Here is a 26471-nt window from a genome sequence, read left to right as displayed (position 1 = left end):
GGGCCCGGGTGCGTGTGCACCTCCCAGGGGCCTCCCACACCGCGGGGCTGCAAAGCCACCGTGACGGGCAGGGCGGCCGCCGGCTTTACGGGGCTGCCAGCACTACAGGGCCCAGATGGGAGCTCTTACAGGGAGCTGCTCTTACAGGGAGCTGCTCTTACCAGCGCATCCAGTCCCATTTTTTTAAAAAACACTGGAACTGATAGTTTCCATCGCTGCTCCTGGGAGATTAATCCCTCACTTTATTATAAGCAAATATTTCACAACAGCTAGCATCTGCTCGAGCTACATCTCCCCACCCCTCCCTCCCCAATGGCCTCTCATTCCCTTAATCAGCTAACACTATTTACATCTCTGCATTTTCCGGGTACTAAGATGGCCCAAGGCAAACAGCATCACAACGAGGCGTTACAGAATTTGCCAAACTCCCGGTTCAGCAGGTCTGTATTCAGCCCCAGATTCTCCTCTTAACTGCACAATAAACCTATATTCCAGTGCCTGTCCAGCATGCCTCCCCCTTGCTCCTCTTTTCCCTCTACTGCTGGTTTCAAGCAGTGGGTAAGGAGAGTTAAGGAGACCGAGCAACCTCCTAATTGAAGAGTTTGCCCTGCTCATGGCTCGGGTACTTCACTTGCTTCCTGAATGGCCGCAGAGATGCAGACGTGCCCATGAACGGCAAAATGAGAAATCGCCTGGGCAGGGACAGCCCTATCCCAGCTGAAGTTTAAGGCATACATTGTTAACACAGTATTTACAGGAAAACATTTTAAAGATGCATTAAAATGGCAACATAAAGTTAGCTATGCTACTCGAATCTGTTCTGATTTCTGGCCTTGACTTCTGTCCAGTGCAATAAATCAAGGATTTTTGGTGGGAAATCCGAAGGCACAGATGAACCACACTGACTTCTCTGCAATGAGTCAGCGAAGATCCCATGTAACACGCTTTCCCACGGAACAGAGTCACTACTTGCTCTTCCACAGCAGTGGCTATCATTCCTGTTGCCACGCTCCGTACGCAGAGGGCAAGCAGTAGCACTGGTGGGCACCCCTGCCTCCTGACAGCCAACAAGGAGCTCCCACCAGCAGGCTGTTTGTCACACAGGGACAAGGAAGGTACCTGAAATGCCGTTTCCGTGCTCTGCAGGGAAACCTTCCACCCCTGTGCTTCAGGCGGAGCACGTCCCAAATGGAGCCTAAGAATCCTTTGGAGACTGGCTCAAGTCCATCGCCTCAGCTGGATACCTCCAGTCATGGCTCCGTTGGATGTCCTGGAAAAACAACCTCTGCTGGAGACTTTTCAGACTATTCAAGTCCTCTGGAGAGAGTCCATGGAAGAGCACTTGTTTCTCTGGATCTTCCTCCTCCTCTTCCTCCTCCTCCTCCTCCACAAGGTCATCAGGAGGCAAAGGAGAACATCTAGAGATGTAGCCCTGGTCTGACTGCACTGATTGTCTTTGCTCTTTGTATTGGTCATCTAAGACCAGCTGGTGTTGCTTGTCAGCTTCCTCTTGACAGAAGGATGGTTCTGAGGGCACAACACTCTGCTGATAAAGACAGGACATGAGTCCATTCAGCTGGTGCCTCAGTTCACCAGAGAGGTTTGCAGGACTATCATCTATTGCAGAGGCTTCACAGTCATCACGGAGGAGGACTTCATTCCTCAGCGGAAAGCTTCTCTCCAAAAGAGGGACTCCTTCCATGCAGTCCTCATTAGTCAGCACATGATGCTCAAGCACATTTTTATCTTCCACAGGAGAGACTGGCTCCACTACCTGAACCAGAGGGGCCTCATCCATAGGAATGACCATAGTCTGAGAAGTTGCATCCCCAGAGAGATTCAGCTGAGGCTGCAGCTTGCAAGCTTTGTTCTCACTCTCATGCATGTGGAGGTTCACAACGTAACAGCAATTAGGGTCAGGCTCCCTTAGGTGCAGCTGATGTTTCACAATGCCCCCCTGCTCACTCAGGAACGAGTCCACCTGACTGTCTCTGTTCAGGCACTGAAGCTCCTCCTCGTTCTCCAAGCAGATGCTTTCAGTCTCAAACCAGTCTGGGTGCTCTGCCTGCCACTCCTTGAACTTTCGCACGGCCTCTTTCAGCTTCCATCCACTAGGGGTATCGACGTAATTTTCTGCTGTGATTTCCTGGATTCGATGTATACGTCCTGGTTCAAATTTCTCCAGGTCCTGAATCCGAAAATAAATATCCTCAAACTTGTCCATCAGTTGGTACCTGGAGGTGACATTGAATAGATCGGGTATATCCTTCTCACTACTTATTCCCTCAAAATAGCAGATTATATACATCCCAAAACAGGCTGGCTTCTTGAAATCAGGCAGGATCAAATTCAAGGCAGGTGTGAAAAGGTCTCCAGTTGGCTTTTGCTGATCTTGCCTGAGACACACAGGCTCACTCCCAAGCATAGCCTGCCATTTGGCCTGGGTGCCCCGTGAACACAAGATGATAATCTTTGAAGAAAGGTCTTCCATTTCCTTCTTTTGTCGAGTAAGCCAGGGCAAAGCCCCAAGCTCTGAGATCTGATGATCTTCCAGCAGATCTAAGGCCACTGCAGTGCCACAGACTGTCATCAGAAATTCGGCAAACTTCAGCACCACATCCACGTAGAGCAGATGATCGGCAGAGTACACAATCCAAACTTTCCGAGGCTTCAAAGGTGGCGGAGGAAGGTCTGGAGATAGCACCTCTGAAAGACAGAGAAAGATTCACCCCAGATGAATTTCACCATGCATAAAAGCAGAGCACACTGGTTTCAACAGTCTCGCAAGTGTAGCTATAACCTCCCACCCTGGGAGCTGCGTTCACCCCAAAGCAATCTCCTGCCGCTGTGAGTTGAATGATTAGCCATTTTCGTCCAGTACAACCACAGCTGTGCCAACAAAACAGAACAACAAATAAAACTTCACAAAGCAGTTATCTCCCATCTGCTAAAGGGCAGCGGTCCAATGTATACATTCTCTGTTCAGTGTGACCAGTTATTAAAATGTTCCTTTTGACTAAACAGGAATATAGGAAGACCTTGAGGCTATGCTAGTTCGGTTTCCAGAAGCACCTATGGAGAAGTGGAGCCCACGACAGCCCCTGCCCAACAACTCTTCCCGGATGCATTATGCATGGGACAGACCTTGACAACACACCAGCAGGATCTCTTACCTGTTTGCAAGCCACTGTGGTTGCTTTTCCCTCGTTGGCATCCTGGAAGAGAGAAAGTCGCTGTCAACTCTAACAAGGACAACTATCCCCTTCAAATAACAACTCCTTCCAAAGACCAGGCTTGAAAGTCTCTAATTGAAAGGCGAAAGAGGGAGGGAAAAGCCTAATTAAAAACATTCCATGGATACAGGCTTGTCCACAGCCAACTTTGCTATGTGCTATACTTTGTTCTTCCTTGGAGAGAAAGGATGTGGATTTTTATCACCTTTCCCAAATCTGTCTGGTCTCCGAAAAACAAGGACAGAATCCCCACACCTTTTCCCACTCCTCCTTAAAAGCAGCTTTTTTTTTTTTTTTTTTTTTTTTTTTTTAAATGTAGCTTTTTCTTAAGAGGCTTTTCCTAAAGAAGCAGCTAAAGTGTCTCCAGGTACATCTTACAGATCTTACAGATAATTTTTATGTCGAGAAGTCCTTTGAAAGATTTTGATTACTCCTCAGGTAAAAAGTGTGCAGCAAGTTATACAGTCTCCCTGTGATAACCGCTTCACAGTTACAGCACTAGACTATGAATATCTTTAATTACTGATTTTTTCAAACTCCTCAGTGTCAATTTCTGTGCTCCAATTTTCTTCTTCCATCTTCACTGAAGAATGTTATTTAAACTCAAAATAGTACAGAAGTGAGTTTTGCAGAGACAGTGGGTGACGGGAAAGACTGTGGTCTCAGAAAACAGGAAGCTGCCACCCTGCAGGGCTCTTACACCATGCCGAAGGAAAATAAATGGAAGAGATACCCACAGAAACCTGTTTTAATAGGAATCAAAGGGCTAAACTGTGAAGTCATTTTTGTTTTTTCCACGAGCTGCTTCCGAAATGGAATGTCAGCCAGTGGAATGTCAGCCAGTGCAACTCATCGAGGCTTTTAGTTGGATTGTGTTAGGATGATGCATTAGGTGGATGGTATTAGGATGTTACACAAGTCTTGTGATATAAGCAGCAAGAAAGCATTTACATGAGCATTGCATCAGTGGCAGAACATCACAAAGGCAAGGAAGAAAACAGTGAGAAAAAGTAGTAGGAAAGATTAGCTGTGGCACTTGCACGTTTCTTTCCCCCTGGTAGGAGTCTTACCTGCTCGTTTTCTGGTCATACAAACGACAGCTGCTATGACTGATCCGACCAGTAACACACAGATCCCAGTGATGCACCAGTATAACCATATAATCATATCACCTATGGTATAAAGAGAGCACTCAGACACGACTTTCAGCAGCTAAGGAGCTTTCTCCCAGGAAGAGAAATCTCCCGAGCAGTCAAAACCCAAGTAAAAGATCCAGGGCTCTGCTCAAAGCTGTAGGCAGAGCACACCGAGAGCCCAGTACTGCCCCCAACAGCCTCCTCCCAAACACCAGGCCGCATTTAAAACTCTGCTCTGCACTGCAAGTTTGCTCCACAAAGAGCCCTGCATGGAACACAGGGCTGAAACCAAAGAACAGCCGCCTTCACAGGCATCCACATTCTGCTTCTTCACTTAATCTACTTTCTTAAGAAAGAATGTAGGGTAAGTATTTCAGGCCACAGGATGCGTGTGTGTGTTTTCATCTTGGACATGACTAGCTTTTCACAGGTGTTGTTGCAGCCAAGAAAAGATGTTAAATCATTATGCACATGATTTATCTTGACATTCATGAAGATGAATATATGCAAGTTATTCTCTTCCAAAGCCTTTTTTTACTATGCAAATCTTTTGAAGATTGAGCAAAGTGACAGCAAGTATTTTAAATTAAGATTCTTTTTGTCATAATAGTGTTTCTCAAAGAATTTCATGCAAGTAAAGTACCTCTAAAAACATAATAATAATAATAAGATCATTTAATCGGGTTCATACAATATAAAATACTTGCCTTTTTAAAGCACAGTGAAGTAACTCTAATAAGTAACTCTAATACAACCCATGTTCTGAACTCAGCAGTGCTACAAGGGGATATTTCCTGACTGTCAGGTCACTCTCAGTAAGGATCAGGAAAAGAGCAGCAAAGGAAGTTTCAGCGTACTGGAAAGGCTTCTTACCTGATGGGTCTGGACCTGCAAAAGACAGAGCTACATTAGAATTCCAGTTCTCATCTATAAAACAGCAAGAATCTAAGAATCTAATTTAGAGAAGAGAGGGTCTCACTTGGAGCTGGTGAACATGGGATGATAGCAGAATGTCTCATACAGTCTGTGCCGCAGTTCACAAAGAATGGCTGAATCTGTAGTTGAAATAAATCCAAAAAAAAAAAAAAGAAAAAATCAGAAGCTATTTTCAACAGCAATTCTGTTCCTTACTTTACCCCACCCCTGCCTCTTCCTTCCCTAAAGCTCAGCACAGGAAACAGAATCCCCATCTCCCTTCAAAAACTAAGAAGATTAATCAAGGACTTCCACACTATTCACTGTACATTAATAAGTCAGTGGGCTCCTGAGGCTGCAAACCTGTTAATGCTTTTCCTGTGTCACTCAAGCTTGGCTACCCTACACTAGAATGGAGAGTCACTGTCAATACTATCTAGAAGAGAATGCCGTTATGTGAGAAATTATTTTCAGGCATAACCATTATTTCCCCAACATAGGTAACTGGGAACTAGCCAATTTCAGAACAAAACATAGTGCAAAACTACATTGAGAAAAAAGAAAAATATTCATCGTCTTGTTGGTGAAGGAAGGACATAGGAATCATATGCCTGTACCTGAATATTGTAGTTGCAACAAGCTTTTATGTTCCTCTCTATTTTGATTGTAACGTTTACTTGCTGCTGCAGTCCATCCTGCAGAAATCAGAAGCAACTATTATAATGGAAAGAAGAAGAAAATGAAGTAAAAGCTGTAAGAATGAAAAGGAGCAAGGAGAATATGGGGAAATGCAAGTTACTGGTGTGGTACAAAACAGCAGAAATTCATAATTTTGTTTGGAATCAGAAGCTCGTAAGATGAAACAGATAAATGCCTTGGTGACCACTACTGCGGGCATCCTGTGTGACAGAGATTGGAATGCAGTTAAAACAGCAGGTTAAGGTTGCAAAGGTAGCATGAAGTGTAAGTAATTAAGGATGTCTTTTGTGCAACTTCAAAAGCATTAATTTTAACTTACAGTTTCTTAACAATGTTGAGCTATTTAATGTTCACATTTTAATTAACAGCTTCTGGTTTGCTCGATTTTAAAAAGCTGACCTAACACTGCTGTCAGTCGCATCAGAGCAGATAGATAAATTGCCCCTTTTATCCACGGCACACAACCAGTATCTTTTCAATGTAAACACATTTTTACGATGGTAAGCAGAGGCATACTCTGCAATGAAGGATGATGAGCGTGGAAGGAATGGACAGATTAAGCAAGGTGAATTCCAATCTACCTGCCTCCTCTCAAGGCAGGATAAGGACTAGTATCAAATATTCAGCATTCCCCCTCTTTCAGATTTCTGGAGTGGGCCGTTTCTTAAGTCAGAAGACAACAGCGTGCATCTACTTTGAGCTTCTCAACAATGCAGGTTTAAGACCTAGAGGAATTGATTCTCAGATTAACTGGAACACCTTTGCAAAAACATTCAGACCGTGTTTCAAAACAAACAAACAAACAAACAGCATTTGATAAATTGCTTCAATGGTTTGTTGCACTCTGTTAAAACTTTGCACCTCAATTTTGATTTATTTAGCTTTGTCTCCTAGGCACTGTCTTGAAAAAAGAAATAAGGACCAAATCATCCAACGTCAAATTTTTATCTCCTTTACAGGTGCTTGCAGATTGCCCAGTAACTATCATATTGTTCACAAAAATAACACTGGATTGAGCCTTTTACTCTAAAGCATTACAAAAGAGACCTTCCTTTTGATCTTTTATTTACCAAAATCCCGTAGGAATGTCCCATCTTTCGAAGGCCAAATAAAAATTTGGAAACAATTCCTTAGAAATCACTTTTCAATACATTTGTTAGTTCTCCTAACATCATCTAACCTCTTCTTTTGTGATTTTGCGACTATTAAATAAATTTTTGTCTAAATTAGCAGAGTAGAAATTATTTGGAAGGCAATTACCGCAGTGAAATCATGCATGACCATTTTACATTTCTTCTCATTCAGGAAACTGGCCACATGGATTTGATACCGGGCAGACTCCGTCCACGGGTTAAAGCTCACGAGCAGAGTCGCATCATCTAGACTTTTACCTTGGATCCTGGGCTCCCACAGGCTGCCTGGAAGAAGCGCAGATATTCAATTTTCTCATTTGTCAGAAATATTTCAACAGGGTACCAATGACTGGTAACTCAGACAGACAACTTTTACCTGTATTTATACAGGGAACAGTCCTTTTCATCAGAGAGTCCTTGCAGTCTGCAGGAAAGAGATACTATCAGTTGACAGGTCAGAAATACTGCACTTCCACTCAAGAAAAGCACCCCCTTTAACAGAAACCAGACACCTAACTTGGAGACCTACTCGGGCAGTAGGGACCTTTGTTTCAATGCAGTAGCAAAATTTTGTAGGAGAACAATATGGCCATTTCCAAGGCAGAAACTATCCCTTCCACTGATGTTATGTTTTTTAAGGATGGAGGTATTACTGAGAAATGACTAAAACCATACAGTGCTTCTAATGTTGATCTCTGGACCTACCTGGAGAGAGCCTCAGCCACTGATTCCTCCAAAAGAGTTCTGTTCTAGGACAACCAGCAGGCTGGAATCACTTTCTTGATCCTATAAAAGCTCTTCTACATTTATAATTCTCTTAGCTTTATTTAGCAGATTGGCCCTGCTTTTTCACATTGAAATTCAAACTCACACCATTAGCTGTGTGGGATTTACAAGTGTCAGCCTAAAATACTTTTCCTCCTGGGTCTGGAGGTAACAAAGAAACAATCCCTAGCACTGCTTGCTTAAACAGATGAAAGAAAATAGCACTGATCTTAAATTTCTAACTTTCTGTCAAGTTCATGACCCTCTAACTCACAGATAAACTCTAATCAGTGAAGCTCCCTGCAACTGCTGACCCTGATGCAATGCGTTAGGTTCCAGAAGAACAGGGGGATCAGAGCTAGAAAGTGGCCCATATAACCAGGGCTAAAAATCAAGTGACTGCTCTGCTTCTCCAGGTGCACACTGACTGACACATCACATACTTTTTCCATAAATAGAGTTCTGCTGCCAAATCTAAGCAAGTTAAGAAGAAAATGGTGGTTTAAGCTGGGTATTGAATGCCAAGCATTTATGAACTGCTGAGTGCAGCCAGAGAGAACTGCAGATCCTCAACATATTCAAGGAAAAAACAAAAATAAGAACAAGCCTCCACAAAACAAAACACCCTACCCCAAGTTTTTAGTTAGAGGAATATTTTCATTTGTGAAAAAGGGGCAGATGCAACTCTCTCAAGTTTCTTGGTAAATTTTGCCTAATTGTGCCTTTTAAATCAACTGTTAAGTGCCTAAAATTTGACATCGGAAGCTAAGTTTTACTCATCCCAGTTTGAAAAGTTTTGGTCTGTGCTTTTACCTTTCACAAGCACAAGGGCAACTTCCGAAGATCTCAAATTAAACAAAAGACAATCTGTAGAGAACATGAAAGACCAGTCTAGAGCCCCGTTCAAGTAGATTAAATATGTTTTTATCTGCTCCACCAGGGAACGTTTCAGCGACGAAACCCAGCAAATGTAATTTATCATCTTCAAACGGCCTCTCAGAGGGGCACCTATATTAGTCTTTGAATTTTAATACAAATTTGGTGAACCACAACTGCAGTAGAATTGCTAATGAGCAATGCCTCAGAGTTCACAGATCCAAGTTCAAAACTCCATCCAGCTTTTTGGACGGCATGTAAACATTTTTATAGCAGTGTCTTCCATCTAGGAAGTCACCACTCACTCAGAATGGAAGTGTCTGGACTCCACTGCACTGTTCTTCCACACACACCTTCTTCCAGTCAGAGATTTGTGTGCTATATTTCAGTGAGTAGATTCCAGAAGCAAGGATGGTGGCTTTTGATACAAATTTCTGGGGATAAACAACAGGGGCACTGTAAAAAAGACCTGAGTCTTCAAAACAGATATATCCAGAAGTGACAGGAGTCTTACAATATTGCTCCCAGTTCACATATCCAGGCTGGAGAAAAACCTACCCTACAAAAAAAAAATTCCAAGCTCAAGGCCTAGCGAGATAGAGCACCTCTTACCAGGCATTGTGAAAGGCATGGACTTGCAGTTGTAGTCTCCATCTGTACCCAGTTTGGGCAGGTGGTAGACAGTCACTTGGTAAGTCTGGCCAGGCTCCACCTCAAAGCGGTCAAAACTGAAGTTCCACTAAAAGAAAACATTCAAAAGGACTTAAAAACATATAGTTGTGTTACCAAGGCACTGAAATCAACAGCTGACTTGGTTTTGTCCCATTGTGTCCCTCCATCCTATATGGCCTTAAGAGCCAAAGCATGCAACAGCTAAACATTTGTAACTGCAGTTATACGTGTATAACTCTATACCTGGCCATATTTCCTTATTTCTTTTTCTTCTATACTGCTTTTCAGTATACAAGTATTTTCAGTATAGAAGAACTTTTAGCTTCAGCCCAATAAGGCAAACAAAGGAATGAAATAACTTAATTGTTATAAAGGGAGCTGTGGATGCTCCTAATCCACAAACATAAGGTGAAAAGACAAACCCCAGGTTCGTGCTTTTATCTACAACAGGACGACACAAGAGAGAATTGGAAGCACAAGGAAAGACAGAGTTAAAGACAGTGTCACAGCTGTCAAAAAGAAAGCAAAAACTACCACAAATGTTCATTTTAAGTGCATTTAGGACAATTACATGAGCTAGGCACTAAAATGAGAGCAATAAAATATCAGAAAGCTTTTATAACCTGAGGACAGTGAAAATGAAAGAGAAACCAAGGTAGCTACGGAACTGTATACAGCTACACAAAAGCATAAAATAACCTGGAAATTACAGGCCTCAGGCTCAGTGTCTGCGTCTCTACATAAGCTCTCGTGACTCACCTGCCTGTGCTCTTCATCCATATACCTCCTCTACTACAGGCACAACTCAAACAAGCCCAGAGACTGGGAGAGGTAGCTTAGAGCCCTTTGTACTCACCCGGCCTCCACCTGGACGGACCTGAGGCATCAAGTTGTTCTGAAAATCAAACTGGGTGCAGATTTGTTGATTGCTGTTCACCTGCATCACGGCCAGCTCTGCTCCCCGGAGAAACTGGATGCTGGCTGCAGACACAGCGGGGGAGAGGTCTTTCTTTCCTGCCACACACAGGTGATACCCCCGCCCCCCACCCCGAGCCTAGTCCTGTCACAGTCCCGCTGCTCGGAAGACTTGGGGACACTGATACAAATGTGCCTAGCCCTGGAGAAGAGTGTGTGCAGGGCTGACAAACAGCACTTCCAGATGAGAGCTAGTCCTGCACAGCAAGGGCTCCCGCCATGCGGACAGGGGGCAGCGAGGAAGAGAACTTCATGGTTCCAGGCACAACGGCAGCTCCCAGCTTGTGGGCGCCGTGTTCAGGCCTGCCACTCAGGGCTGCTTTATGCAGTTCTGGCACCAGCACAAATAGGCTGTCATTTTGGCATAAGCTACCCCAGGCAGCACATTTCTAAGCATGGCTGCGCTATGAGAGCCGTGCCTGCTTCCTCACTAGCCCAGCTCTCCCAGATAATAAGGCTCTGTGGGGTGGCCCTGGGCTCAAGCAGAAAGCGAATGCATCTCTTCCCATGGCAAATCAGTTCAAAACTGGGGACAAGGGAAGGCAAGGGCACACCATCAGTGAATGAAAAATCGAAGTGTGGAAAAAAACAGACAAAACCCAAACATCTACTGGTACTTGTTAAGTACCTCATTCACTTAATGGCACCTGTCCCCGCAACGAGACAACTATTTCTTTATGAAGATAAACACAGGAAGCGCACATGGGAAATCTGAGCCACAAGGGCTCCAGTATCCTAAATGGGAATAACTTGCACTAGGTTAAGGATAATAGTACCTAAGCACCTACTTGCTCTCTCTTAAACCCATTCTCATCTGTTCACAGATGAAGTTTCCCCATATAAGAAAAATAAACAACAAACCTAAAACAAAACAAAGCAGCCAAGCCCCCAAAACTCTAAGCTCTGCTTCCATGGGTAAATCAGCAACAGACTTCGAGTACTGATTTTCCTCTTCATCCCTGCTAGACCACACTTAATTCCTCTGCTCATGTTCCTGTTAAACAGCCACCACTTACCATCAGTGGCTACCTTCCACTCTATCCGAAGCACAGGGAATAGTTTTCCATCCATCTGATGGAAAACACCAGAAGAGACATGAAGACTACTTGGAGCAGAAGGTGTCCACATCGAAACTCGCAGCCAACTCGTTTCCATGCAGGTACCTGTCCAGCAAGTAAAAGTTGCTAGTTAGGAATAGAGCAGAGGAAATTCTTCCCTTGACACAAAAATTTGGATTTCAAATGTGCTTTTGGTTCTGACAACAAGTTATCACTAGTGCTAAGTTTATCTTGCTTCCCTCTCTCTTGATATCTTGTCAGGCTCAGCAATTTATTAAATGCATGCACTGCCTTTTATGGAATGGTACAAGAGCAGTTGAGTTGAAACTATGGTCTGCACTTTGTACTCCAAAGGCAAAACTTGGTGACAATTTCTGAAGACTGCTTCACAACTAATAAGGGAAGTTTCCAGCACGTATAGACTCAGGCACAAACTGGGAAATGCAAGTACTCTAAATGGTCTGTAATAACCTGAAGTCACACATTCTAGTAAAATATATTCCCTCTTTTCCTTAATATCCTTGAAATGGATTATTATTGCAATCTTGTCTGGTTAAACAGGTCAAGCAACTTTACTCAGTATCTCCTGCAGCAAGTCCATACCTTGTTGCGGAACCAGATCAATGTCAGAAGAGAAATACTAATTTCAAGCTATGCAATGACAAAACGGTCTTCCAGATACACAGTTCATTTCCCTTTACAGCTCTCAAACTTTTCCTAAACTAATAAGCCCTCCAGATAGAAAAATAATTAATGCCAGTCAACATGGTGCTATAATAAACAGGTCCTAGAATCTCATCAAGAAAAAAAAAATCAGGTATGAAAGGCTCTATGGGCAGACATAATCTTCTTAGATTTGTGTATGACATTTGACTTGCCATCAGAGCATATTAAAAACAGCTCCACCGAATAACTATGAGGCACAGACATAGGAAAAACTGGCAGACAAATATCAAGGTCAAGCTGTCAATAGGAAATCATTAGTTTGGATGGTTTTAATGGGGAGAGCATGCACAGGCCTGATGCTATCCATTTTTAAAAGCATATATCAAAAATTGTATCAAATACCTTAGTCGCTTCATCTACTGGAACAATTCAGATAAAAAAAATCGACACTCTGCAATGCACATGTAAGTACAAGTTGGGCAGGCCACATATACCTAATGAGAGTTTATGAACTGAATAACTGTACTTCAGTAAAACCTTGTAGTAAAACTACTGCACGTGAGCTGCTTGTGCCGTGCAATCTATGAAACACATGGGGAGGCCAGCATGATCATTGCGTGTTTCAAAAATGAAATAAAACAGGCAAAATGTCAGGCAGAAGGCAGGCTTTGGAGACACAGGCATTATATGCTTTAGCTTTTTCATGTACCTACATTAAAATGCTGTAATGCTGAAATGAAAACCAAAGAGAGAATTTGTAGTTTGAGGCTCCCGGCCTTCAAATAACGGGAAAACATGCAGTTTCTCCTCAAGCCAACAAAAAACACACTGTTAATTTTTTTTTTCCTGGGCCAGTGATAGGAGCTCTCAAATGGGAGTGGTGGAAAGTTGGCACCATCCCTTCTGATGTCAGCATGTTCTTACGCTTAGGAAAAAAGTTCTTTCTTCAGATGCTCATTTTACCAAAACAAACAGACAAGAAAAAAAAACATAAAACCCCCAAAAAAACAAAAACACACACATCTCTAGAGGAGCCTAGAAAAATAGTATATTCTTGGGCAGAATTTACCAAACATGAATTCTTTCCCCTAGAGGAGAAAGACATGGCTAGAACCACAAGGTGGATCTTAAGGCAAATAAAAGCTCAAATAAGGCAGTGCATTAATCAACAGTGGAGCTGCAGGTGGGCTCAGCTGGGCTGGCAAGGGGCACTCTAACAGTGCTCAAGCTGCCAGTGCAAAGCCCGGCCCTTCTTCTGCCCTCTTCTCTTGACAAAAGCATTTTCAAACCTGGTTGCTTTCAGCACAGCCAGCTCGGGGGCCCAGCTCACCACGTGCGGCTGCGTAAATACTTGTGCTGCCCAGTATGGGGTGGAGGCAGGAGCAGAAAGAAGCCTGTCTAGCACAACCACTGCAGTGAAACACCAAGAAGTTCTGCAGCTCTATTCATATACTGGATGAAAAACTGCTAGATATTATTTTAATATTACTGATAATCCTGAAGAAAGAGAAGTGAGGTGCTTTACTTCATATCTCTCTGATTTTAGTAGAAACAAGTTGCTGCATGAAGGCAGTTACAAAAACAAAAAGGTCCGATAAGAATGTACAAATAAGGAGATATATATATAGAGAGAGAGAGAGAGAGAGGAAAAAAAAAAAAAAGACTTACTATTTCTTACGATGCAGTTTAAATCCTGTGGGGGGAAAAGAAACAAGTAGGTTACACACAAAATAGAAAGTAGCCTGACATTAATTTGCTTCTATTTGGTGGCAGAAGGCTTCTGTTCTTCTATCTGACAGATACCAAACAGTTCAGTGGGCACAGACAGGCTGAAAGACTTGATCATCAGAAAACACATGAAGTTTAAGTAGAAAAGCAAAGGACACCAGCATGAAACCTCTGCACACCCGAGGTGCGCACTTAAGTGACAGCACTAGCTGCCGTAATAGAATGAAATTGAAAATCGGGAAAAACACAAGATAACAACAGTAAAAACCTTTCGAAAGATCCCACTGTTACAACCAAACCAAAAGTGACGTGAAATACCCTGCTTGAAGTGGATGAATGTGATTTTAAACGTCACTGCTTTAAGTCCCTGTCATCCAGCAGCAGCGCTTGGGAGGCCTAAGGCCACTCGACTGGAAGCACGAGCTGCCTGCCGCCCCATCTCCTGCAAAGGGCTGCGTTCAGTGGTGTGCAGAACATCACCTCCTTCAGCTCATGCTTCGCATCCAAAAACACTGCGCAGAGATGCTCACAAACCGTAAATTGGACAAGTGACGCGGAACACACAGCAACAAATGCTCCTTTCCTCGGCAGAAAAGCTGAGGCACTTGTGGCTGGTCTTTTTCCTGCTGTCATGTAAGAACTGGGTACAAGAAAAAGGACAACCCCCTTAGCAGACGCCAGGCCTAGATGGAAGATGTGGTGTTTATATTTTCAAGAGCTACAGACACTTTCCTATCGAAGACAAGGCTGTTCTGAACTTGAAAAAGCAAGTGGAAGTTATACAGCTGGGCCTGGTTTTCCCCACTTGCACGTTGTTTATTCTGGAAGACCCCTTGGTCACAAGAGAAAAGCGCCACAAACTTGCTTGGCGTGACGCAAAACCCGGTCATGATAAAGTGCGAAGCTCTCACTGACTTCAAGATAAATCTGGGAGATAAATCAAGATAAAGACTAGCTTCCCTCCCACTCTCTTCTCATGCCTTGACCCTCGAAGGTGTCAGGCTGTCGCCGCAGCATAACTCATTCCCGCAGACACAAGGCCATGCTGTACTCGGTACAGCCAGCTCAGCACATATGTGGGGTTTGGGGTGAAGTAGAGGAGATCTGTGGCCGCATTTACTGAGGTTTTCCACAGGGACGGCACATAACGAAACCAGCTTTCTGTGCCTTTTCCAAAGTGAACTCACACTCCAGCCCACCAAGGCAGGCTGGCATTTCACGGCCACTAAGCTGCCCTTAGACAGCACCAGTGCCAGAGACACAGGCCCACACTTACACCCCAGCTTCGCACCTCCTGTGCTGGCACAAGCATTTAGGTGGCTACATGGGCATCTGGATCCAGGCTGAAACCCCATCCAAGAGAGCGCAGGGGAACTCAGCAGTGCAGAAGACTTTCCCCATGCTGGTTTGCCACAGAGCTGGTTGTGCAAGGGAGGCCATGAAGAGGCAGAGCAGGACACCCCACCTGAGGAGGCAGGGGGACACTTCCTTCATGGCAGCGCTGCCCGCTGCCCGCTTAAAACACACGTAGGACTGCATCGTAGCTTGAGACAAGCCCTAACCAAGGCAAAACATCAACCAATTAATAAACTTGGCCATAGCTGAAGGAAATGCAGAAGGTAGGTGATGGGTGAATTCAGGTATTGCACAGACTACAACTGCTTATTTTAAATGTGTTAAAACACGATTGGTCACACTTCAACTAACGTATCTGCGTTCTCATTAACCTTCAGCTGAAGCAGGCAGATTTGGCATTTAGCTCCTCACGCTTTTAAGGAAAAAAATGAACACGAAAAAATAGGAATCCCTTCCAGGCCTTTGTTACAAAAGTCAGTGTGATAACAAGTAATCAATGCAGGCTTCAGGCGTGCTTTGCAGGTAAGCACATCCGCATAAGGAGAAGCAGTAATACAGAAATGATTATGCTAAAAAGATTCAATGCAGCACTTAGAATTGATCAATTTTATACAATTCATTATAATCCAGGAAACATTGTTTCATTTCAGTGAATTCGAAGGAAGGAATCTGCCTAATCACCCTGACCTTTGAACACGTACACATCTACACAACATTTTTCCCGAAAACTAAAGCTTGATAAAGAACTATTTTCCTTTTGGCTACGAAACGTCAGGCCTCTTCATTTTTACAATTAAAAACTTAAACAAAAGCTTCTTTAGAGTGCTAAGATAGGGTTCAGGTAGCATGCCACAGCTGGCACATACTCCAGCTACTGCAGTTACTTTTCATTGTTAAAGCTTCCCTCATAAATGAAGCGGGTTTTGGGGAGAGAAGAGGGATAAGCAGCACCATATTTAACCTTTCCTGCTGCTATTCCCTTCTGATCCTGTCCTCCCTGACCCCCAGTACCAGCAGCTCCTGTGCAGAACCCGCACTGCCCTCCTGCCCTGTCTTTGCTCTGAATCTCCTTGTCATTTCCAACTTGCCAGTGGCTCCCCAGCCTTGTTCCCAGCCCGCAGCACTAACAACCCTGGCAATGGCCAGTGTTTTTCTAGATAGAAGTCCTGATATAATTGCCACCAGAAGCCTCTCTGTGCGGGGCAAAGGAGCTCTGGCATAACTGAGGGCAAACCGAATCTATGTGCTTAAATGTCAGCTAGTAAAGATATGCAAGAAGTGTTTTTCATTATCCTCAGTGAGCTCAAAAGGTCAAAACAGCCACAACTAAAGGAATTAACTCGACCAATTTGAATACCAAATATCAGTTTAATTTGTGAATTACAGTCTCACAAATATATTGCACCATTTAAAATTACTGCAGACAAACAGGCAGGCAAATCTTCCACAGAGTATTGATTTCATCAATCTCCAGAAAAAAAAAAAAAAAGATTTAGAAAGATACATAAATGCGTTATCACAATTGTGCCTCCATCTTTTTTTTAAATCAATTTTTATTTATTTTTGCATCGGAACATTCATATGTAGCATCTGAAACCTAAATCATTTGACAATGGGAAAAAAACTCAACTCCAAAAACTGAATGCCGATTAAAGCAAAAACAAACCAGCTAGCATGGAAAAGCAGATTAAGCTATAAAAGGCATTTACTCCTAACATTTCAAATACATAATTAGACTTTACTCATTCTTTGTTGTTGCTGCTGTTTTGGGTTTTTTTGGGTGGGGTGGGAGGACAAGATATTTAACCCGACAATGCTCCTTGCACCAACGGGCTAACTAAACATGTTTTCTCCCCGTAGGTTAAGGGCTTCCAATAAAACCTACCACTTAATCTGTCCTCTTGCTGTTTCAGTTATCAGTGATTATTGTAAACTGCAACATGATAAAGCCCTTGTATAAATTATAATACCTTATTTGCCTAAACAGCAGCAACATCTGCTTTCATTTGAACACTAGTGTTTCTGTTTACTAGCAGATAAGACGTGGTTAACCAAGGAAGTGTTGCAATTTCCGTTTTTTTTGCTTTGCTACAGATAGGAAGATTGATTCAGTGCAGCAGGCAAACAGATTCACTCTTCGCCCAGCTCTGCTGCGCCTGGTGAGGTGTTTGCAATGATGTTCTCAGCAGGGATGGGGCTGCTCCTTATCTGGCATCATTAAAAAGGCAACAGCTGCACCCGGAGCCATCAGTTTGTTGACGAGGACTCACGGACTGACTGAAATTCATCACTCAAAATCTCTCTTAATTGTCAGCATTGGATTTCGACTGCGACAAATGTCTAGAGCTATTTCAGTAGGTCAGCGTTCCCCCAGCCCTGCTCAAGGTTTTTGGGGGCTACATCCACACTTTTTTTCCTACCAAATTTTAGCTTCTTCGTCTGCTGTGCAGGTGGCATCCGTTTACCCCGACTGACTACACTGAAGTACATCAAACTGTCCCAGGTGGTGCTTTACCACAGGAACAAGAAGGGTCCTCCCTCCACGTGGCAGTCTGCACCCCTTCTGCTGCTGGCCCACTGCCCGCAGCATTACAGGGGTGACTTGCTGCCCCAAGGGCCTCAGAGAAATAGTCCATATGGCCAGGAAGGCCCCTCTGTTGGGGCAGGAAAATGAAGCCAGTAGCAGGCGAAGTCTCAGTGCAGGCAGGGATACAAGGACCCTGAGGTATTCCTTGAAAGCTGTCACCAGGAAAACACTCATCTCGTTTTCAGATACTAAGCTGCAGCCCAGCTGTTTTGGACTGATTACAGCTGAAGATACTCTTCTGTGCCAGAAAGAGAACCATGGCCAAAAAACAGGAAGCAATTAAGAAAACGCAGTAAAGCGTCAGTCCTAAAGTCTGAGTCAAAGCAAGCTGCGAAAATTTTCTGTTGTTACAAAACAAAACAAAAAAACCCCATCAATTCATCCTTATTCTCCTCAAGCAGATCTATTTCCAGGATGCTTTACAAATCCAAGCTTACAGTTAAGAACTGCCATCACATTGTAAAATGATGGTTCTGAGATCTCTGCTTTTATCAACAGGATGCAAGAGTCCTGTAAGAAACCCAGAGGCATCAGGCAGCTGATGAAATCCTCCCTTGGACATGCTTGGCATGGAACTTCCACCTTCCCATAAGCATGGATATGTCATTTGTAACGGGGAAAAAGCTCTTGCTACAAGGTACCTCCTAGCCCTAGCCCAGCATTTAATGAACTTTAACACTTTCCTTCCCTGCCAAAGCTCAGTTCTCGTCAGAAGCTGGACCAGTGCTTAATTCCGGAGATTTCTTGAGATGTTGGAGGCACAGAATCTACTTCTCCATTTGCCCTGCTGCCTCTTCACTGCCAGGAGCAACCGCAGCTGCTGGCAGGTTCCCCTTCTGCAGGGCCAGGCGAGTCCAGTCACCCCGCTGCTCTGAGCTCACTCAACAACTACATGAATTAAGCTACAGTCAGCAGAAAAGAGAAGGATAGGTGATGAGACAGAAATCAGATTACGCAGATGATTTTTTTTTTTTTTTATGCCCCCACATAAAGGTAGGAGCCCATGGGCAGCATTTACAGGACTGAGCAGCATGTACCAGGCAGGATACCACAGACCAGGAAACAGACAAATGGGGGGAGAGGGGGCAAAGATGAAAAGCTCTACATAAAGGCCAAAGCTGGAGCCCACAGGCAGGCAACAGGCTGTGCACAATATTACTGAACTGGCTTAAACAGAGACGTTATGCTCTCACTGCTTCCCCATCACCTTTCAGGCCCACCAAGCAAATCTGCAGAGACAGGAAGCATAAGAATTAAAAGATTGCAAAGCGTTGTACAAAACAAGGATCAACGGACGAGGACAAGCACAATCAACTCATAAGTGTCACATACAGAAAGCTAAAAAATGCTTTCGCTCCCCCCGCCAGCTTTACTTTTGCTTTTGATATCAAAGAGCAGACCACATACAACACGACCCATGTGAATCTCAGAACTGATTAAAAGCACTGTGTCACAGCAAGCCAATCATTAAATTAATAAAAGGCCAAGGCTTCCCAGCAGGATACTGTGGTAACTGGCAAGAAAACGCACTGAGCTGGGAAGGTATCCAACTTAAAAAAAAAAAAAAAAAAAAAAAAAAAAAAGGCTGATGCTAAATGAGAACCTCCCAAAATTTGCCAGTTTGCCTCTCCCCTATGAGCTATTCCATACGATTCCAAAACTTGTCTGGTTTAAAATTTACTGCAATTTCCCTTTCCCCGATTCCTCACTTCTCAGAAATGGAGATGTATGGGACATTCATCTTTTACAAGAATACATATGGAAAAATGTTCAATGCTAGGAAGAAAAATGCATCTTCCCCGAAATTATTGGGATATTTTAATTTAGATGGTCAACAGTAAAGACACGTTAACAGCTTTGCAGAGAAGATACGGGAAAAGACTGTGCACTTTTGCCTCTCACCTTCATGAAAGGAGTTACACGAGCTTCGCCTGTGGGGGTTTTTAGCGCCAACACAGGAGATACACACAGCCACGTGGTAGTGTGAAGCAGAGCGGGGTCAGAAGCACCGTGCTCCTGCGGGACACGAGGCACGCTGCGCGGCAAAGCGGTTACAGCCATGACCCGCCGCCGTGATTCAGCCCTTCAGTGTGAGCAACCGCACGGGCATTCAGTCTGTGGGATGTTTCCTCCCCAGGCGCTGCAAGGGCAGAACCTCCCCATGGATGACGTGCTTAACTGTTACTAGAAAGAACTGGATCTGCAATTGCGTTATTCCAGCCTCATGCATAGCAGAAGCCATTTAATGAAGTGCTGCTGAGAGGGCCCCATTAAGCATATGTGTTGTCATTTCAGTAAGATGAGCTCCTGTTCACGTGAGTTTTTTTTTTTTTTTTCTCCTCCTCAGTTATTATACATCTGCTCATGTGACACTTCTCCACCCTTTCTCCAGCCCCTGCCAGATGAGAGCTTTGCTGAAAAGCCACCATTACTGGCTCTGGCCTCCTCTAACATTTGGAAGCAGCGTTGCGAGTGCCGTGGCTTAGGAAAAGGAAATGTGTCTCACCGACCTGGCCCAGCAAGAGTTTCCCTTTCAAACCACACTGCAGTCAGCAAACGGCGGGATCGCCCCCTAAGAACAGCACAACCGACAGGAATGGAAGGGGAAGCTGTTGTCAACTGCCACCATTTGGGTTGATGGTAGTTTTTCTGTATGTGTCAGCAGCCTCACATCTACTTCTAAAGAGGTTGTTACACATTTGCTGCAGCCCACTGACTTTTTTTCCATAAACTGGCCAGCATTGTAGAAAAGGACTTACTGAAAGAGCCATCAAAGTAGCAGGCTTACACGTCCAACAACCCATGAGTGCACAGGGCCACATGCCCCCTCAGCAGGGCTCAGGGACACCGGCCACACTCTTGCTGACAAACCCTGGTTCACTTTCCCTGCAACAGGATGTGCAACCAGGAAGACAGAGTCTGTTAAATCCAGAGCACTCGAGGACTCCCAGAAACTCCATAACACATTATTCTCAAATATTAAAAAGACAGAGCCACGTGGCTCCAAACTCCCTATGTGAAATGCCTAGGCAATCCTGTAGTCTCCTCTTTCCCTTTTCCTAAAGTTTTGCATTTGGTAAACTCCTAACATCCAGGCTATAGGAAAACCACAAAAGCGGATTGTATTCCCACAGTACTGTGAAGTCAGCACAGAAGAAGTTGATGTGGATAAGTTCATGGTTAAATATTAGGGAAGGAGGCAGAATATACAACAAATAGGAAATACATAAGGAAGATTAGAGAGGAACAACAATACGAGTGTCAGAGAGGACTGGTCTCTCACAGGACATAAAGAAGGGACTGGGATCACAGGACATGCTCCTCAGCTCAGCATAGCAGAAGTTTAAAATAGTTACAACAGAAAAATATTTCTTTAGGTCACTAGATCACGGTAATTGTGCTGAAGGCTTCTCCCTGTGATGTATACAGAAGACACTCGGAAGTGGGAGATGTGCTGTGTAACAACTGGGATTTGTGTTTTCTTTTAAAGGTCACATTTTCTTCCTGTAGCTGGCAAAGCATTTCCTGATTTAATATATCAAGGGAAATTTTCTTCTGAAGAGCTAGAAACAGAGAGCTGGAAAGGCAGTGGGGCAGGCTAGAAACAGCACATCACTTATTTACTGCACGCTCGTTTATAAACCTATCATCCCAAAGCAAACATTTGGCTTGACACATGAGTAACCACGTCCGAATAGCTGCCTTCTCCAGGCTGCTGGTGGTGCATCATGACAGAGACGTCTTTCCAGCTTGGAAGATAACTGTGACCCTGTGACTATGCACGGTTACTATTAACGAAAGAGGGATATCTCCCCCCCCTCCCCTTTTATGCATTTTTATGTGCATCTTGGATATCTTCCCCCAAATCAACCACCTGTTAGGACTCATACTTCAGGCCAGTAAAAAGGGGTTCACGTCGGTTACTTTACTTCTTATGTACATCACAGCTGCACTTTTATAGTGCATTCTCTCTGCCTGGTTATGCCGGGAGGAAAGGCAACTTAAAACAAAATAATAATAATGAGCTTTTGCAAAACTTGAGAAACACGGAGTGGTTGTTTAGCTGCTCCTTCAGCAGAGACCCCCCCATTTTCACCCCAAATCGCAAGGGACCCGTTAAAGGGAACGCGAGGCGACCCTCGCCGTCACCGGGACTCCCCGCCGCGGCGCCCTCTCTCTCTGCTGGCGCGTCCCTTCCCCTCCGCCGGGAAACGGCACCGAAAAGAAACCCGGGCCAAGCGGAACGGGGCAGGGAAGGGGGGCCTGCCGCGTCACGGCGGCGCCAGCGGCCGTTGGCGACCGTTGGCGACCGTTGGCGCCGAGAGGAGGCCGCCACCGCCGCCCTCCCCCGCGCAGTGCCGGCCCTGCCGCCGCCCGCCCGCGGAGGCCCCGGTTCCGGCCCTGGTCCTGTCCCGGTGCCGGCCTCGCTCCCCGGTCCCGGGCGCCCCCGCGGAGCGGCCGCGCTGCCGCCCCCCGGCCGCGCTTACCGGCTGGGAGCAGGTGAAGGGCGGCGCGGCGTCGAGCAGCAGCCGCAGCGCCGCGGCCGCGACGGGGAGGACGAGAAGGAGACACAGGAGCCAGCGCGGCCCCGCGCTCGCCAGGGCTCCCGCGCCCGCCATGACCCTCGCGGCGCCGCCAGCGCCGCGGCGCTTCCGGGCCCCGACCTGCGCGCGGGGCGGTGCCGCCCGCACCTGAGGAGGGGCCGGGGCGAGGGGGCGGGGCCTGGAGCCGCGGGGCGGGGCCGGGAGGGGATGGGGCGGGGCTTTGAGGGCATGGGGCGGGGCTTTGAGGGCATGGGGGCGGGGCTCTGAGGGCATGGGGCGGGGCGTGGGCAGCTTGGGGCGGGGCCTGGCGCCGCGGGGCTGCCGTCGCCGTGGGGCGGGTGGGGGCTGTGGGCCCGGGCGCGCGGGCCGGCTCCCCCCGGGGTCTGGCCTTGGTTTCGCGGGGGGACCCGCGTGGGGTCGGCGCTCCCCGTGCGACTGCTGCGAGCGCCCCGGCAGGAGGGGTTGCAGCAGTTGTGCGCGTCTCCGTCAGGGGACGCGCTGGGTGTACGTCGTTCACGGGAGTCCGTGCAAACCTCGCGTTCCGTTCCGCTGCTCGCAGGGTTTCAGCTCTCACAGGGTTTCCCTTCGCGTTTCGCACCTCAGACCGCAGGCGGTGACACCGCCGCCACCGGCTTTCACCTTGTTTGGCACCAAAACCGTGGCCTCCACGTGGCCTCCGCACACAGCCGTGGCCCGGCTCCGGGAGCTCCGGGTGTCTCGGCCAGGCTGAGGTGTTTGCTGGGCCGGTGCTGGCAGCTCAGAGCTGCCCATGGTGAAACGGTTGTTTCTTAGGCTGCTTGCGGTGAGCAACGTCTAGCTGAAGGCAGTGAGGCGGTTTCTGGCAATCTTCCTCTTTCCAAGCCCTAACGCGAGCGACAACCGTGGGCTTGAATCACCCGCCGCATTTCCCCGTCTTGTGACACCGCTGGCTGCCGGTTTGCGGAGTGGCCTGGGGCCCCTTGGGGCCGCCCTGCAGCCCCTTCCGTGGGCACTCGAGGGGCCTTGGCTGCAGCGGGGCTGCCGCAGAGCTCGGGGTGGCAGCGGCCGGCGCGCGAGGCAGGGGAGCGAAGGCGTCCTCGCAACATTTGCAATATTGAACAATTCTGGACATTGTTTAGAAATTTATTAGCAATTTTAAAATAACATCATTCCTTAGATAAAAATGCAATCTTACAGGAATATACATTTGTCCCACACAGAGATGACCCCATAGCTCTCACTTGTGGGCCATTCGCTCTAACTTTCCTCTGTTGATTTTAAAACGTGCGAGAGGGCAAGACGGACTCTGGCACTGATGACAGGCTTACATGACAGTTACAAACTGTACAGCATTATTTACAAAAGCATTTCCGTGGGTTCATGAAAACTAGGTATAAAATTGTGGAAGGAGGTAAAGAATTGCGAGAGGGAAGGGCTTGGGTGAAGGTACGGGAGGGGGCGGGAGTGTAGGGAAGAGTGGGAGAGGAGGTTTATATCTGGACTGATTTATACTTGAGAGAGGTCATTTTACAGCTCTGGGCAATTCGGATGAAGGCAAAACACTTACATTTATCAACATCTGTAGCTGATGGTCAGAGCAGGAAATGATGCTCCCGGCCCTGAACTTAAGAGGTGCTGAGGATCCCCGTCGTCCCTGCGGTCACTGGGACACACAGGCGTGCAGTGCCCTGCCAGGCCAGACCCCAGCCGTGCGGGACAGACCCCTTCCCTCAAACGCTTTTGGTCCTGCCATGCTCAGTCACTGGTGCTGATGCGAATTCAGACTGAGAGATCAGCTCCTAAAAACTACGTTTTCATCTCTGAAGCTGGACCTGACTCCAACCACTTCTAGTTGCCAGAATTCGCCCGAAGCGCCTTATCCCTAGGTCTACCAAGTGGTGATCATTTGGAGGGAGATTTCATCATTCAGAATTATTTTTTAAGGCAGTTTTAAAAGAATCTCCCTCTTTTTGTGTGTGTGATGCAGCAATGTTTTTCAAACAGATATTTACAATCTCACTCCTCCTCCTCTGAAGTCTTCCCACATTCAAACTGTCAAGACTGAATCATCCTGAACCAGTCATTTTTTTGAGCGACCATGAAGTTGATGATGTGTAGGTAGTATTGGTTACCAGTCTGAGCGAGACATGAATAGACTGGCTTAGAATGCTTAAAATATTAAAAACATGACAGCCTGTTTGAGAAAGAGCTTGCATTTTGCCTTGCTGGACAAAATGCAGAGCACAGCAGAAAAACACAGGTAACTCAGCATCTGAATGATGATGCAGGTGGAGGAATGGTGTCTGAGTTTGTGGCTCCGTTTCGAATGGGAAGGTGCTTTGGAAAGGACCTGTTTGAGAAGAGTCCGATGTCGGATGTGCTCACGCCAGCCCTCGCCTGGGCTCGTGGGGCCGGGGATGCTCAGGGCCGTGCAGAGCGAGGCGAGCTGCAGGCTGCGGGAGCGCAGGCGGTCTGCGTGCCGCGGCGTGGAAATGGGGACGTGGGCTCCTGACAGCGCCTAACCAAGCCCTTGGGAATGCTAAAGCAGATTCCATTATAACGTCAGTCATTGGTGCTGCTCCTCTCAGTTAGCCCTTTGGAAAGGGGCTTGATGGAGTTGCCTAGTTGTCTGCTGCCCCGAGAGCCGCGCCAGCCCCGCGGCGCTGGGGGACGCGGCGCGGGCCCTGGAGATGAGCTGCCCCTCTGGGGCCCAGCTGCCGCAGGGCATCGCCAAGGGCAGCCCGGGCACACGTTTAGGCAACTGCATCAAACCCTGTGCCCCTAACGAAGGCCTGTTTGTTTTTTAATGCTCAAGTGTTAACAGCTAAGTCAAGTTCCTCATAAAGGGATGGGGAAGAATGGAGGGTTTAAATAGAATGCTAAAGTTTGTAGAAGAAGAGGGTTTATTTTCCATTCCACTGTGATCCTACTGACTTCTCTAAGCGAAGCCCAGCCTGTTTTGGTACAGGACCTATGGCCCTGCTGTGCTTGTGCCCTCACCTTCCCCAGCACAGGCTGCCACAGCAGCAAAGCCCTCGTGCTCCAGCTGGGACAGCAAAAGCTCTGGGGAACGAGATCCCCTTGGAAACTTTTTGGATCCCTGGGCTTGCTAACCCAGAATAAGACTTTATTAACCTTGCAACATTCAAAAGGAGTGAAAATGAAACCCTACGCAGCTATTTGTTATTTGAAATTTGTACTTGTTGTCTTTAAAGATGAAAATAAATGGGGAAAAGAATCATTTTTTCCTGGGCCCAGTTCTGATTTCCATGTTTCTCTGCATCAGTGAAGCCTCCTTAGCCTCCAGTGTACTCCTTTCAGCTTATCTTTGCATTAGCGAGATGGGAGCTGGGGCTACTGATGGCCTGGAATGAAGCGTTTCCTTATCCACGCTACAGTCTGGGTTATGGGGCCTGCCCGCAGCTCACCACGAGCAGGAGCCCCCAGGCGGCTTCTCGTTCTTGTACCAACTGGGTTGTGTTCCGTATTCCCCACTGCGGCTCCTCTCCCCCGCCCTGCCCCTGCTGCGGGGACGCTCGCGGCTGGCCCGTGTGAGCATCTGCGGGTACCCCCTCCTCTCCCCGTACGGCTGCCCTCACCGCCGCACCGGCGGCCCGGCCGGGGGTTACTCATCTCCACGTAAGAAGCAAGGCCTCCAACTGTACCTACAGCACAGGTCAACAGCCCCCCGGGCTCGCGGTGCCGCTACCTGCTATGACTGTGTCTGTGTGCAAACACGCATACATTTCATACAGCAATCTGAAACTGGCAGGCAGAAAAGACACAGGAGCCTGGCTGAGACCCATACAACTGTTATATTGGCGTCAGTCTAAAGAAAGCAATGATACATTGCTTTGGAAATTATCAAGAAATGTAAAAAATGCATTTGCCCTTTTTTTGTTGTTGTTGTTGTCGTCGTCATTGTCATCGAGGGGGACAGGGTTCTGAGTCAGAAAACAAAGCAGAAGTAGATGCGGTTCTGTACATGGCGCCTCTCCGGCTGTCCCTCCGCGCTGCGCACGGTGGGCAGGGTAACAGAGCGGGTCGGAGCCCTGCGGTAGCAGCAGCATCTGCGCCATCACCACTCACACGTCCAGCTGAAGAGGCAGACGATGCAGAAAGGTCTGTGGGTAACGAAACTCCAGCTCT

The 26471-nt window shown here is 46.5% G+C and overlaps 1 protein-coding gene across 1 annotated transcript; it reads right to left on the bottom strand.

Annotated features, from left to right (window-relative positions):
• Positions 1–1152: 1152 nt before the first annotated feature.
• Positions 1153–22418, bottom strand: IL17RA (interleukin 17 receptor A). Its single transcript, XM_088521676.1, has 13 exons — positions 22287–22418; positions 13797–13821; positions 11421–11567; positions 10286–10410; positions 9370–9496; positions 7493–7540; positions 7244–7401; positions 5902–5979; positions 5349–5424; positions 5243–5257; positions 4304–4405; positions 3174–3215; positions 1153–2706 (listed from the first exon to the last, which is right to left on the bottom strand). Exons 1-13 carry the CDS (start codon positions 22416–22418, stop codon positions 1196–1198), a joined length of 2586 nt encoding a protein of 861 aa, XP_088377802.1. The 3' UTR covers positions 1153–1195.
• Between the last annotated feature and the right edge of the window lie 4053 nt (positions 22419–26471).

Source organism: Tinamus guttatus, unplaced genomic scaffold, assembly GCF_059628265.1.
Source record: "Tinamus guttatus ecotype Peru unplaced genomic scaffold, ASM5962826v1 Tinamus_guttatus_pri_ptg000125l, whole genome shotgun sequence".
Taxonomy (NCBI): Eukaryota; Metazoa; Chordata; class Aves; order Tinamiformes; family Tinamidae; genus Tinamus; species Tinamus guttatus.
Note: the sequence above shows the minus strand (reverse complement) of the source record. Positions and strands in the feature narration are given on the sequence as shown.